General features: G+C 39.8%; 1 protein-coding gene across 4 annotated transcripts in view; it reads left to right on the top strand.

Annotated features, from left to right (window-relative positions):
* The window catches only part of LOC129173336 (potassium voltage-gated channel subfamily KQT member 4), a 56,897-nt gene extending 41,892 nt beyond the window's left edge, over positions 1 to 15,005 (top strand). Inside the window, exons 9-16 of one of the 4 annotated variants that reach the window (XM_054764141.1) lie at positions 2,544 to 2,672; positions 2,926 to 2,946; positions 6,352 to 6,408; positions 10,639 to 10,868; positions 10,957 to 11,056; positions 12,843 to 12,974; positions 13,107 to 13,245; positions 13,840 to 15,005. In XM_054764141.1, the coding sequence (XP_054620116.1) occupies positions 2,544 to 2,672; positions 2,926 to 2,946; positions 6,352 to 6,408; positions 10,639 to 10,868; positions 10,957 to 11,056; positions 12,843 to 12,974; positions 13,107 to 13,245; positions 13,840 to 14,049 (1,018 nt within the window). In that variant the 3' untranslated portion in view covers positions 14,050 to 15,005. Of the gene's footprint in view, positions 1 to 2,543; positions 2,673 to 2,925; positions 2,947 to 6,351; positions 6,409 to 10,638; positions 10,869 to 10,956; positions 11,057 to 12,821; positions 12,975 to 13,106; positions 13,246 to 13,839 lie in introns of all 4 variants that reach the window. The other 3 variants (XM_054764139.1, XM_054764142.1, XM_054764143.1) reach the window with 3 other exon arrangements.
* The last annotated feature ends 319 nt before the right edge of the window (positions 15,006 to 15,324 follow it).

Below are 15,324 nucleotides of genomic sequence, written 5' to 3'. Positions count from 1 at the left end.
CATTTGCAGCCCGCGGCTGTTTTTTAATTATTAACCAACTAGGGATGTCCGATATTGGCTTTTTGCCGATATCCGATATGCCGATATGGTCCAACTCTCATTTTTTGATTCTGATATCAACCAATACCGATACCGGTATGTGTAACATCACATATCTCCTGTGGTGGAATGATCACATATCTGTTGTGCAGCTAATGGATAGAGCATCAGCAATTTCTTCTTCTGTACGTGGCTGTAAACAACATTGTAAAACATCTGAGAAATATAGTACTTGCCATTAGGCTTAGGCTGTGACATTTGTTTTAAAAGTCAGAGTAGCCGTTTATATTTATTTATCATCAAAAAGTCCGGGGAAGAACATCAGGTGCCATCATTTTCATGTGTGCGTAGCACTCTTAGTGCAGCAGCACGCTGTGTTCATTTCCACGCCACACTACAAATTGCATGTGCACAGTAATTCCGGGGTAAAACATATTTCGCACCATCAAATTGTTATGAAATTTAATCCGCAGATAGATATTCAAGTGAATTTATATCCTACATACCGTTTGTCTTGTCCTGAAGCTACGATCCCTGAGTTTGAAAGGCTTAAAGTTGACTTAACATTCGAAGCAGTCGTATGAGTCAATGTGGTCCAACACTTAGTGTAAATCCAATACGAAATTAAAGAGGAAGAAGTAATCTACCTAACAAACATGTATACGAATGAAAATACAATATTATATGAAAAAGCAGCATTTTCACAGACGTCCCCACGGGCTCTGCTAATCGAGAGCGCACACACACTGTCAGATTTTACCGTCGCTTAATTATGGGAATGATAACATTCCTACTAGTGAGGATAAGCGGCATGAAAAATGGATGGATGGAAGGTGTGAGCTAGCTTGCTACTTACTTGCCACCGGTGGGTTGTTTACACGCTTGAGAGGCGGCTTGATGAGGTCACTATATGCGCGCGGGAAAATACGGGAGCCCATAGGCATATATACATTATGTTTATTATCGGCTGTCATTATAGGGAAAATCTCTATACCGATATTGACCGATATTATATTTTTATGCCAATATCAGACAGATAATATTGGTGGTCCGATATTATCGGACATCCCTAAACCTAACTCTAACTGCAGCACATTCTAAAAATAGAATTTATCAAGAAAACAGCAAACATGGAAAAATCAACAGTAATTTTACAAGAATAAAGTCCAAATATTAAGAGAAAAAAATTGTAATGCAATGAGAAAAAAATTGGGTTTTTTTGTGAGAAAAACATAATATTATGAGGAAAAATAACATACTTTTAGTAGCATAAACTAGAAATAAAAACAAAAATCTGTTTTTTTTTAAGTCATAATATTACAAGAAACAAAACAAAATAAAGTTGTCATTTTTTGGAAAATTAGGTTCGAGAAAAAGTTAAATCAAAATATTACAAGAATAAAAATAACAAGAAGAAAGTTGCAATAGTTGGAAAATGAAAACAAAACAACAACGGCAGAAGTGGAAATATGAGCTGTAATTTTATGAGAATATAATACAATAGAATACAAAAATATGAAGAGAAAAAAGCTGTATTCTAAGGAGAAAAAAGTTGCAATTTTACAAAATAAACTGGTAGTACTATGAGGAAAAATAATGTAATTTTAGCAACATAGAGTTGAAATATTAAAGAAAAAATTTCATTTTTTTTTAAGTCGTACTATTACAGGAACAAAATTAAAGTTGCCACTTCTGTCAAATTAGGTTGGGGGAAAAGTTGCAATATTATGGAAACAGAGTCAAAATATTCTGAGAAGAAAATTTACTAGAAGAAAGTTGCAATATTTGGAAAATGAAAAAAATAACAAAAAAAGCCCAGCACAAATGGAAGATACCGCTGTAATTTTAGGAGGATAAAGTCAAAATATGAAGAGAAACAAGTCACATTCTAACGAGGAAAAAAGTCGCAATTTTACGAGAATAAACTCGTATTGTTATGACAAACCCATTTGAGCAGCGAAGAGTTGGAATATTAAAGAAAAAATATATTTGTTTTTGTTTAAGCCGTAATATTACAAGAAAAAAACAAAAACAAAATAGAGTTGACATTTTTGGACAATTAGGTTGGGGAAAAAGTTACAATATTGTGGAAATAAAGTAAAAAAAAAAAAGATTTTCACCTATCACAAAGCTGAGATGCAGTTTTTGTTTGAAATATTAAAGCGGCAACGTTGTATCCTTTCATTTTTCTGTAAAAAGTTTGGACACGCGTGGTGTAAAGCGATTGTTGGTGTTTGTTGGCTGAGGTTTTGTGGCACTCGGGTGTACGTTTTGCCGTTAAAAGTGTGTTTAAATTCCTCGTAGGGGTGTGGAAAAGTAGCGCTTCCATTGTGTTAGTTTTGCGTCACCACCCAAACGTTCCTTCGTCATCCTCCTCTTCTTTTGAGCCTGTGGTCCATTGATTTGGCCCTTTTGTGTGTGTGCTATTTTGTGTTGAGTTGGATTTGTTTCATTCCCTGTGTTGAATTTGTCATGTTTGTTTTATTTGTGCACGTGGGTGTCAGAGAACTGACGCTACTGTTCAGTCACCTCCAGCGACAGCGTAACACCAACAAGAAGGTCCTGCACAACTCCTACCACACGCCGCTGTCAGGGCTGCGGCCCTACAGCGCCCCCTACCTGTCAGGGGACAGGTACGCACCTCGCACACAGACGCACACGCGTGGGGGAGCAAGCTGTGTTGTTGTGCGTCTAACCGTGACTAACAGGAGAGCGCTGCCTTGTAGCTCCGCCCCTTCTGTGTCTGCTTACCTCATTCTCTTCATCACCATCATCATCATGACTCACCTTTTCTTTTTGTACTCTTCTCCTCTTCTCTTTGTGGCCATCGTGTCATTGCCATGACACCCATCCCCCCCCTCATCGTCCTCCGTGTCGTCTTCTCAGGAAGGCGGAAGCGCCATGCAGGTTTGTGCTTCATGAGCTCTGCTTGACCATTTGTGGCGCTCCTAACTCTGCTCCTCCAATGTGGGGGCAACCGGGGGGGGGGGGGGGGGGGGGGGGGGGGGGGGGGTGTTTGCTTTTTCTGGTTGTCTAAACTTTGAGAAGGCGAGCGACGAAGGTGCTTGAAGTGAGAGCGGTGTGGTACGCTGCTGTGTTGGACGGGGGGGAGGGAAGTCCTCGCATGCTGCCCCCGACCCCAACCCCACCCCCCAAGTCCAAACCTAACAACTCACTGTGCTTCCCCATAATCCAAAAATAGCCATTTAGTCCACACTCATCGGCCAAAACATTAGGCACACCTGCCAGGGAGATGTGATCCGAAAATGTTTTTTTTGCTTGGATTTTTGTTACTGATTTTTGTTACTGACATAATCGGGAAAAATGGATCAATTAGAAAAGCACTGGGAGAGCGCAGACCTCCGCCAAGAGCCATAGTTTCCCCCATATTGTGATTTACACCATAAATATTATTGCTCCATTGATTTCATCTGCACATTTAGGTTCCTTGACCATGAAAACATAGCATTAGCAGTTGGATTCATCATGATATCAATATGAGTTCAGTAGTTATTCACAAAAATCACCTTTTCCATAATGGTGGTTTTCTTCTGGATCTAGCTCCATAGCTTTTGAAGAGACAACAAATCCACTGGTACACTCCAGATTCCACCGTGTCTTGGCTATATATAATATATATATAATGGTGTTTGTTGCATGTTTTTAGCTTCATTTGTTGTCTTCCTAGGATGAAAATGTCCCCTATTTTTTCATATTCCGGATCATAGCATCCGGAATTATTCCATTGTCTGGATAAGTCTTTGATGTTTAGTAGAACCTGTTGGAAACCTGCCCTGTATTTTTTGTTTCCAATTGCTCTGACCGTTTTTTGCGGCGTTACATGCACAAATGCCGAAAATGGTCCTATGTCGCAATGTTAAAGAATCGTCTTAAAAAATGTCTGGATCCAGACGGTGATCCGGATCATTCCTGAAAATTTTATCCAAATCCACTCAGAAGTTATTTTGAACACAAACAAACAAACACATAAACGCCGTCAAAAACATAACCTCTGCACTGCGCTTGGCGGAGGTAATAAATATTTTAGTACATCGTATTTATACAGCACCTTTCTAAGTACGAGATTATTTGTGGTGGATTTTTTATTAATATATGAATATATTTTCTTATTATAATAATAACAAAATATCAATATTTACAGGTATAATCAAAATAAGAATAACAATATTTTTAATTAATTTCTTAATTTGTATTATTCATTTATTAAAATTTAATTTGATAACATGGATCAAATTAAAATAAGTTAACTTATTTATTTATTATTAGGCTATTATTTTAAAAAATATTTGTAGTTTTTCTGTCTATTTTTAGGACATTTTAATAAGTTAATCAAAATATTATAGCATGCCGTATTGATAGCAAAATAAATAAAATCACTATTGCCAGTTATAATAATGAGAAGAATAAGAATCACATTTTATTTTCAATTTAATATAATAGCATATGGATCAAATTGGGAAAAAAAGGATTATCAGGATGTAATTTTTCAAATATATATTTATTTTTAATTTATTTTTAGAATATTTTAAGTCATTCAATACCAAAGGCGTATTTATAAGTTTTGTAAAACCCAAACGCTCGCTCCCAAAGACGTATTTATATGTCTTTTATGTTTTTTTGTGCTCGAGGCAAAAAGAGGTGATGACGCAACTGCAGACGGAAAGAAGTCACTGTCACTGCAGTTTTAAGCCATAAAAACCGTCACAAGGTGGCAGAAGTGCATTTGATAAGCGCTCTGCATGGATCTTTTACATGTATTTACACACCCGACAGCAAGGAGGAAGTGGAAACTTTAACGCATACACACACACACACACGCGTGCGTGCACACACACAGTTTAGGTCCGAATGTGAAAATTATAAATAGTTCCTGGTGTTATATTTGCAAATAAATTGTCACTTTGATGTAAAACAACCCTTTTTGTGTTTTGTGTTGTGGTATAGTTTAGATCTAAGCTGTCACAAAAGCCAAATATTTGCATCAAAGTGAAAGTTATGCTTGGTTGGTTTTCTCCCTGTTTTAGTCGGGAGCTGATATTTTCCTTAAACTTACCTATGCTCTGCTCCTGATTACTAAAGAACGGAAAAAGGTAGAAACAAACTTTTATTTTCTGATGAAAGACGGGAGTCTAATATTCCTTTTGGTAGGTTCCATGTTTATATCGCCACAGAACACAATATTTGGTATGCCTTGAAAAAATCAGCCAAAATCGTCTAAAATGCCCGCTACTGAAGGGGGTCTTTTGAAAAATAGGTGGGACTGAATGAGTTCGTAAGGTACTCAAAATATTATAACATTATAAATATGAGTTCATATATATATTAACAATATTATACAGTTACACAACACTGCAAGCCCCAACACATGAATAAACATACTACCACATTAACACACTTTCAAAAACATTTTCACTTTTTGAAACAATATTTTATTAATATATGGATTAATTACACATTAACAGTCAGACTATCAGTATTATACCACCGATAATAATGGAAAGAATAAAAATAACATATTTTTAAACCCTTAGTATAATTTATTATTATTAGAATTCTTAAAATAATTGGATTATTAATTTATTTTAATTTAATATAATAACCCAAGGATCAAATTGGGAAAAAAAAAATCATATTTCAAAAATATTTTTAATTGTTTTAATTAATTTTTAGAACAATTTAATAAGGTAGTTAAATATTATCAATAGCATTAATTAAAATAAGATACTTTTAAATAAATATTCACTACGGTATAGATATTAATGATATGCAGTTACACATTAATAACATACTACCACATTTACAGTTTTTGAAACAATATTTAATGAATATATTAATGAATTATGATAGTATAATAACAAAACATTAATATTATACTAATTATAATAATGGAAATAAGAATAACATTTTTTAACTCGTATTATATAATTTTTTGTAGCACATCATGTTGTAAAATTCTTTATTCATATATAAATGTTTGATTTTAATTTAATATAATAAGAAATGGCTCAAACTGATAATTGATTTATTTATTATTAGACTGTCATTTAAAAAAATATTTATTTTTTTGTCTGTTTTTACCAAGGTAGCCAAAATGTGATGAATGTGTAAATCATATGAAGACCATGACGTGAACACACTTTAATAAATCACTTTCATGCGGATCAAGCCTGTGTGCGGGTGTCCCTAATAAACTGGCTGGTCTGTGTCATTTCCCTTGTCATCACCGGGTTAAGCCCCGCCTCCTCCAACCCTCCCTCACCCTCTGTGCCTTGTGTGTGTGTGTCTCCTCAGTCAACTCCTCGCTAAAAAGCGGGGTCTCTTCCGGATTCATGCCGGGCGCAAGCAGAGGTATCCGCGGCAACCGGCCTGTGCACGGCGCACGACAGAGATGATGATGATGATAATGACCATGACGACTGTTTTGCTCGGCGGCCTTGCCTGTTGACCTTTGCGAAGCAGAGCTGACGCTTTTATGCATCACAGCATATCATAGCAATGCTCAGATAGCATGCATCGTTTCTTTTGTGAGCACGAGTGACACAGAAAGAATAATAATATAGCGAGTGATGCGGCTCTGTTGCGTAAATGTTGTACATGAGTGAATTGTTTTCTTTTTGTGGCGTGTCGGCCATTGACAAACCTCAGCGCTTGCTTGTTTGGCTCACCTTAAATAATGAACCGCGATAAATCCTAACTCTTAAAGCATAAAGCATGCATTTGAGGTGAAGGGAAGTGGTGGGTGGTTTGTACGCGCGTGACCAGTCCGGCATGCCAGCTAATGGGAGGCCTTGAAGCGTATGAATCATTCAGCATGCATCACTCTTTGCTTGCGCTTTATTATTTACAAGCTTTTAAGAGCTCCAACGTTTGTGTTTGCACCGTGGCTTTTCTTTATTTTTCTCCTGACGCTTTGCAAAAGATGAAATTGTGTGCCTAGAGGCGTCTAACGCAGGGGTCGCCAATGTGGTGCCCGCGGGCACCAGGTAGCCCCCCACGACCACATGAGGTGCCCGCAAGCCTGCTTTTCATTCAGGTTTTCTGTTAATAATGAAGAAGAACAGTAGAAAGAAATGCATTCTGAAATACAACATGTGAGTTGTGGACACCAGCATTTTGTTCATGTTCTGGTAAAACAAGCATATTGGCTTTGTTTGGGTTTAAAATAAGCTCTGAAAATAAATGTTACAAAAATGAGTAGCTCTTGGCCATTTTCATTTTGTAAAAGTAGCTCTCACAAGGAAAAACGTTGGTGACCCCTGGTCTAACGCCATGTCCACACCAAACTAATAACAATGTCCTTCCTAATAACGCATCCTTCCACCCAAAAAAAAATCATGAAAATGCCATCGTAGCCAATTAAAAGTCAGAAGAAAATCATTTGTGGAAAAGGCCACAACGGAGAATTAATTGTGTGTCATCTCCAAATTCATTTGGGTAGTTTTTAATCTAAAACAGCAACAAAAACTTTGCTCACTGTGTTGTTTCAAAAATGATTATGTGCCATGCAATTTTTGAAAATGTAAATTAAATTCATTTAATGAAATATGTGATATAGCTAAAAAAAATTTTTTAAAAAAACGGAAATTCTCAAACATTTATCGGAATTAGGCGGACATTAATTATTTTTCCTGAATTTGTCTAGGTAACTTTATTTGGTTTATTTTAATCATTTAAATAAAGTAAAATGAATTAACTTAAAGGAAGTGCAATCATTTGGAATGGAAATGTGTATAAATTTAATTACTAGTCTAAATTTATGTGCCTTAGTCATTAGTTCCTCATTAGTTCTTCAGTAACTAATGTAAATGTATATGCCTTAGTCATTAGTTCTTCATTAGCTCCTCAGTAACTAGTCTAAATTTATGTGCCATAGTCATTAGTTCCTCAGTAACAAGTCTAAATTTATGTGCCTTAGTCATTAGTTCTTCATTAGTTCCTCAGTAACAAGTCTAAATGTATGTGCCCTAGTCATTAGTTCTTCATTAGTTCCTCAGTAACTAGTCTAAATGTATGCCTTAGTCATTAGTTCCTCATTAGTTCTTCATTACTTCCTCAGTAACTAGTCTAAATATATGTGCCGTAGTCATTAGTTCCTCAGTATTTAATTAGTTCCTCAGTAACTAGTCTAAATGTATGTGCCTTAGTCATTAGTTCCTCAGTTCTTCATTAGCTCCTCAGTAACTAGTCTAAATTTATGTGCCGTAGTCATTAGTTCCTCAGTAACGAGTCTAAATTTATGTGCCTTAGTCATTAGTTCCTCATTAGTTCTTCATTAGTTCCTCAGTAACAAGTTTAAATGTATGTGCCCTAGTCATTAGTTCTTCATTAGTTCCTCAGTAACAAGTTTAAATGTATGTGCCCTAGTCATTAGTTCTTCATTAGTTCCTCAGTAACTAGTCTAAATGTATGCCTTAGTCATTCGTTCCTCATTAGTTCTTCATTACTTCCTCAGTAACTAGTCTAAATTTATGTGCCGTAGTCATTAGTTCCTCAGTATTTAATTAGTTCCTCAGTAACTAGTCTAAAAGTATGTGCCTTAGTCATTAGTTCCACATTAGTTCTTCATTAGTTCCTTAGTAACAAGTCTAAATGTATGTGCCTTGGTCATTAGTTCTTCATTAGTTCCTCAGTAACTAGTCAAAATGTATGTGCCTTGGTCATTAGTTCTTCATTAGTCCCTCAGTAACTACTGTATTTTTGTGTACCTTAGTGTAAAGTGTGACCAAATAATTGAGTTAAGGTAAAGGAGTCGCTAGATTTACAAGGGTGGGCAAAGCTTTTTGACTCGTGGGCCACATTGGGTAAAAAAGATGTGGCCGATGGGCCATCCATATATGGGTGGGCATCAAAGAGAACGACATACTTACTTACCGTGCAACGAAACGAAACAAAATACATCCGCAGCAAGTTAACGCATCACATAAATCAACTGCTACAACTTCGTGGGTGATAAACGACAGCTAAGCAATAAACATAACACGTTATTTGCAGGTGCCGTAAGGCATGCTGGGTAGTCCAGCGGCAACAATAGTATGATTGATCTATGAACAATAAAACATTGGATATCAAGAGTATGTTAACGCTGGGTACCACAAGCTACCCAGCATGCCTTGCAGCAGGACTATGTGGGTGTAATTTTGGCATGGGTATTTTGCGTAGATATTTATTTTTTATTTGTATGCACACGTCGCAGTAGGTAGGTTACGTTGTGTGTCACATGTTGTGTTGTTTGTACAAGCTACAGATTGCATCTGATTATTTCCTGTACGACTCAAGCGTGCCACAATTGCACTGCAAGTCATGTGGCCAGATACGGCTTCGAAGTTAAAGGTTTAAAAAAAGGAATTTGGAACCGCCCGGTGGGCCAGGATAAGTCACGTGCAGTGCCTGGTGTGGCCCGCGGGACGCAGTTTGCCCACCCCTGTGCTAGAAAATAATAATTTGCCTTAATATGTTTTTAAACATTTATTGCATGTAATATAATGTTGTAATTACTATATATTAGAATGATATATAAAATATTGTATCATATTATAATTATATAATAATGAATTGCGTTTAGTGAAAAAAAATGATTTAGTTTAACGAAAGGAGATATTTGTTGTTAGGAAATAATAGTTTTCCTTAGAAAAGTGTTTTTATACATTTATTGCATGCAATTAAATGTAATAATTACTATATATAATACTGAAATATTATTTAATTATTGTGATAATTATTGCGATTGGCTGGCGACAAGTCCAGGGTGTACCCTGCCTCTTGCTCAAACTCAGCTGGGATAGGCTCCAGCATACATGGATGGATGGCTATAATAATGGATTGCATTTCATAAAAAATATATATTTAGCTAACGTGTGTTGTTATTTGTTGTTGTAGTTTATGCATTCAAATCAAATCAAATGTTTGTATTAAGTAAATGCATGTAATCAATGCCTTTAAAAACAATTTAAAAAATGAAAAATAGCATTGTTTATGCGGACATACTGTCATATTGCATACTGTCATTTCGACTTTCATTGTGCAGCTTCAGCTCACATGAAAGACTTTCTCACCACACACACACACAGGAGGAAGGAAAGAGAATAAAATGTGTGCATTGCATGCATGCGCTGATGGATGCGTGACGCCGTCTTGCAGGATGTCGCTAGCTTACATTGTTGTCGTTGTGGTTGAGTGTTCTTGTGATGACTTGGACATTTTTTTGTGGCGCCGTTCGCCTTTTGGATGCTTAATCGCTCCACTGACGAGATTAAGAGAGCGTGTCTTTTATTCCGATGCCTTTTTTCCACTTTTGCCCCTTTGCTGAGTGCGGTGCTGCTCTAAATAATCCAATTATTAGCATCAGTGCAGTCGCCATGGTGACTCATCAACTAGAAGATGTTTGCTTTTGGTGCTGATGTGGAAGTTCTCGGCTTGTTTGGTCTCTGCTGCTTTCCCAGTTTAACCCAACTGACATCCCAGTAGTGGCATGGACTTTCTGCTCCCAAGTGGTGGTGGGGGGCGGGGGGCATGGATCCAACATGAGAACCTAGCAGAGAGCTGACAGAGGTTCCTTATTGTTTCCGTCTCGGTTGCCAGCAGTAAATTAGGCTTCCGGGATCGCATCAGGATGAACAATTCCCGATCCAGCCAAGCCATCCGCAGCAAGACCTCACCGCAGCCGCCCGCCCCCAGCGTGAGGCACTCCCCCAGCCAGGAGAACGTCCCGGAGGCCGGCAGCCCTGGGAAGGTGCAGAAGAGCTGGAGCTTCAACGACCGCACGCGCTTCCGCACCTCGTTGCGACTCAAAGCGCGCCCTCCCGCCTATGGTACGCACGCCGCCTCACTTTTGACCTTTGACTTGATGGTGTTCTCACTCTGCCCCCCACCCCAATCCCCTCATGAATGTCTTCACAGTGGACGGGCTTGGCGAGGACAGCGTGGAGGACAAAGGCTACTGCGACGTGGCCATGGATGAGGTCATCCCCGCCGTGAAGACGCTCATCCGCGCTGTCAGGTGACGACTTACACCTTTACTTCCAACCGCCGGAAGACCTCCACCAAGGCATCACATCTTTCACATTCCTAAAAACAGCATTCCTAAAATATACAAGGGTTTTTTCAGCAGATTCCAAAAAACAGCAGAGCACCCCAAGCCATATAAAGGATTTGTGGTAGATTTCTAAAAAATAGCACAGTAAGCGCTCATTTTTGATGGAGGATCTCTGACTAGCGTTTTTGCAATAGGTCATTAAAAACAGCAGGACAATCCTGTCATTTAGAGGATCTTTGACCAGTGTTTTTCCAGTTGGTCCTCAAAAACAGCAGAACACTCCTGTCAGATAGAGGATCTTTGACTCAAGTTTTTTTCCCGGTAGATTACAAAAAAACCATCAGATTGCTCCTGTCATTTAGGGGATCTCTGGCTACAAATCTCCCGCCGACCAGGGTGGGTGGGGTGCGGGGCGTTCGTACATTACAGCGATCTAATTTATCTTATTTCTTATGTATTGTGTAAAACTAAGACATGAACAACATCACATTAAAAGCACAAAATGAATGCCAACCCACCATCCACCAGTTCAAGCCTGGGGTTTTCCAGAGAGATGATTACATGGCTGTTTGACGTGTGTGGTAAAAGGCAGTGTGCTAGCATGAATTAACTTGAGACAAATGTGCACATTAGCACTCAATAAGTCATCAAAACTTATCTTTATGCATTCCCACATAGTATCAGCATTTGACACCAAATATGAGGTGAAAGAAAAATGGTAAAAATACAGCAGCAGTAGAGAGAAAGTTAGCACACGCACAATGGACATGCGTCAAGTGAGACGGATGTAACAGAGAGAATCCAGTCACTTTTCAAAGTAAAACATCATGGAAATTATTTTTTCTTTCTGTGCGGCCCGGTACCAAATGACCCACGGCCCCCGCGGCCCGGGGGTTGGGGATCACTGCTATAGAGGATCTCTGAGTAGCGTTTTCAGAGTACAGTATACACTATACACAACACAATAGTACACACTACACACTGTATGGACTCAGCAGAAAGTTCTGGCCTCAGCTGCAGGAGACACCTTAAGGTCCACTGGGAGCTTCTCCAGTACTTTTTGGGTTTTTCCTCCTCCCGCATTTTCTTGGAAACATGTTTGCTGTAATTTGTCAAGAAATACTGCATGGATCCTAAGAACAAGCTTCAGTCACATGACACGCCTGTGGAGGATTGTGCTGCCTTTCCTACCTGATGGTCACATTTACGTGTCCCCTGATCTTGCGGTACATTTAGTACGTTTAGCGTCTGTACGTGTGTGCCCTGATGATGTGGTTGCAGTATTTTGCTGCCTCGGCTTCCCGTCCCTGTGTAGAATTTCGTAGAGTGTGCAGGTACGCAGTATCAGTCACCTCTGCGGAGGTAAAACCAAAGCAAAGCTGAAAGCCTTTTGCTGAATTGCTGAAACAATAAAAAGAAACATGAATGCTGACGGCACTACTGGAACCACGAATATTAATATCACATCACAACATATCATATCAACATCACATCACTGGGCGCTAGAGGAGCTCGGTGATTCTGTTATTTATGTTGTGTGTGTGTGTGTGTGTGTGTGTGTGTGTGTGTGTGTGTGTGTGTGTTCCTACTTGCTGACACAGCAAGTCCCGATAAGGCAAATGTCTCATCACCGTGCGTGCGCTCTTTTTGACGCTGCTGTTTGTGAAGGATAAGGTCATTGTGACTGTAATTAATCTTATTACGTATCCTCCATTGTTTCATTGTGCAGCTCTTTTTGGTGCGTGTGCAGGATTTTGAAGTTCCTGGTGGCCAAGAGGAAGTTCAAGGAGACGCTGCGTCCCTACGACGTGAAGGACGTCATCGAGCAGTACTCGGCCGGACACCTGGACATGCTGGGGCGCATCAAGAGCCTGCAGATGCGGTAATTAAAAATTCATTTCATTTCCGTTGATCTGGTATGGCCTCCATTGCCCATATTCACATGATGAAAACGAGAAGAAGTGATGACAATTAACAACGTTTTTATTATTTATGATGGTCTGTCCCGTGCCAGAGTGGACCAGATCATCGGGCGAGGGGCGGTCCAGCCCGACAAGAAGGCGCGGCCCGAAAAGGGCGAGAAAACACCGCCAGAGCTGGACTCTCTGGATGAGCTCAGCATGATGGGCCGTGTGGTGAAAGTGGAGAAACAGGTACGTGCTCACGTCATTTCCTGGCACACTAAACACACTTCCTGTTCTAAAAAAATCATCTTAATGTGGCAAAATCTCCACAAACAGCTTTAAAAATATTTTTTTAAAACACACACTAGTGCATGCCAAAACACCAGCAGGCGCTATAACCCCTGACTGTCAGGCCATTGCAGCCTCATTTACCAGGAAAAAGCACAAAAACAACCATGGAAAAACAAGTCAAACCTTTCCTGCTCTGATTTGTCAGTTTTTGTGACCTAAAACACAATTTTTGTTTGGCTACAAGGCCAATAAATGGATGCATTTTCAAGATATGTGCCCAGGTATGCACCAGGAGGCGCTATAACCCCTAACTGTAAAGCCACTGCAGCTTCATTTACCAGGAAAAAGCACAAAAACAACCATGGAAAAACAAGTCAAGCCTTTTCTGCTCTGATTTGTCAATTTTTGTGACCTAAAACACAATTTTCGTTTGGCTACAAGGCCAATATATGGATGTATTTTAAAGATATGTGCCCAGGTATGCACCAGGAGGCGCTACAACGCCCAAAAACACCGGTGTGGACGTATGACGAGTCTTGTGCATCCTTTTAGATTCAGTCCATTGAGAACAAGCTGGACCTCCTGCTCAACTTCTACTCGCAGTGCCTGAAGAAAGGCTCCTCCCACCTCACCCTGTCCACCCTGCTGGACCCGGACCTGACCTCGGACTACCACAGCCCCACGGACCAAAGAGACCTTTTTCCGTCCGCCAACACGCTCAACATCTCCCAGTCGGAGAGCTGCAACTTGGAGTCGCAGTGAGCGAAAACTACGGCAGGCTCCTATTTTTTTCATTTCTTTCTTCTTCTTTTTTTTTTTTTACCCTGCGTCCTCTGCTCCCGTATCCTCACGACTGCTACAGCCGGAGGCCACTAGAGGGCCCCACTGAGCCACCTCGGACGCCTCTCCGTCCTGCAGACGAGGACGGAAAAGGGGAAACAAACTCTTGAACTTGTCGTCCAGCCCTGCTTGTTACTTCTAGCAAACATTAGCAAAGCTAGTTTGGTGCAGAGCTGATCCCGATTCTGTCTGGTAAGTCCCCAAGGGTACTAAAGGTGGACATGTGAGGGTACCCCCGTAGAGATACTTTGGATGGATGAATGTAAGCACATTCACAAGGAAAAAAGTCCATGTTTGTTGGTGCATCGTTGCCCGTGCACGCTGGAGTGTACCTCCATGTTTACGTACTGTAGCGGCATTATCACACCTGACGTGTGGCGTTCCGTGGTGAAAGAAGAAGAGTGCACCGTGCTGCATGACGTAGAAGCTTTTAGGAAGGTCTGTCTAGGGCCTGGATGCGTAAGGAGATGGTCTGTGTGCCTTCCGCAAACAGACGTCGCCATCTTCTGACCGTGCGTTGGATTTTATCGTTGTAAATATGTCTTCCTTTGAAATGTACGCGTCAGCAGCTCCTCAGAGAATGAATGAAATGTCACATTGTTCTGTTTCCTGGCATGGTGTCTTGCCCTCCGCTTCATTAGGAACACCTGCACAATCCAATACAACATCCAGGATTACTGGAGGTATTCATTGAACCGTCTTTATAATTTGGGTTGTAGTTTGCAGTACCGTTCAACCGCACAGCATCACAATAATAAGAAATAGTTTTATTCTGAAAAAAAAATACCGTATTTCCTCAAATAGTGGTCATGCCGCTTTTAAAGGGATAGTGTGAATTTTTTGACATGAAGTTGTATGACACCCCCATCAGCATTGGAGTCCACTAACAGCGACTTACCACCCACTTGGTCTCCTAAGTCCAGTTCTGGTCAGATTTCCGTGATGAAGAACGTAGTTCCACTTGGTTGCTGGGAACAATTAAGTCAAGACTTTGGGTCTCAAAACGATATGCGTTCAAAAGATGAATACGTTTGTATCACAAAAATGGCTCCTCAAAAAAATCTAACCTCACAAAACGCTTGGCGGTATACATTTATCTCCCGCCGTATCCTGCGCAATGTCACCTGTGCGTTCATGTGAATGTGACAAAGACGCTCGCGGCCATCTTGTTTTCGTACTGTATGTGTTCCACAGCGG

The sequence above is a fragment of the Dunckerocampus dactyliophorus genome, chromosome 20, assembly GCF_027744805.1.
Source record: "Dunckerocampus dactyliophorus isolate RoL2022-P2 chromosome 20, RoL_Ddac_1.1, whole genome shotgun sequence".
NCBI classification, from domain to species: Eukaryota; Metazoa; Chordata; class Actinopteri; order Syngnathiformes; family Syngnathidae; genus Dunckerocampus; species Dunckerocampus dactyliophorus.
The sequence above is the reverse complement of the archived record's forward strand: the minus strand, read 5'-3'. Positions and strand labels throughout refer to the sequence as shown.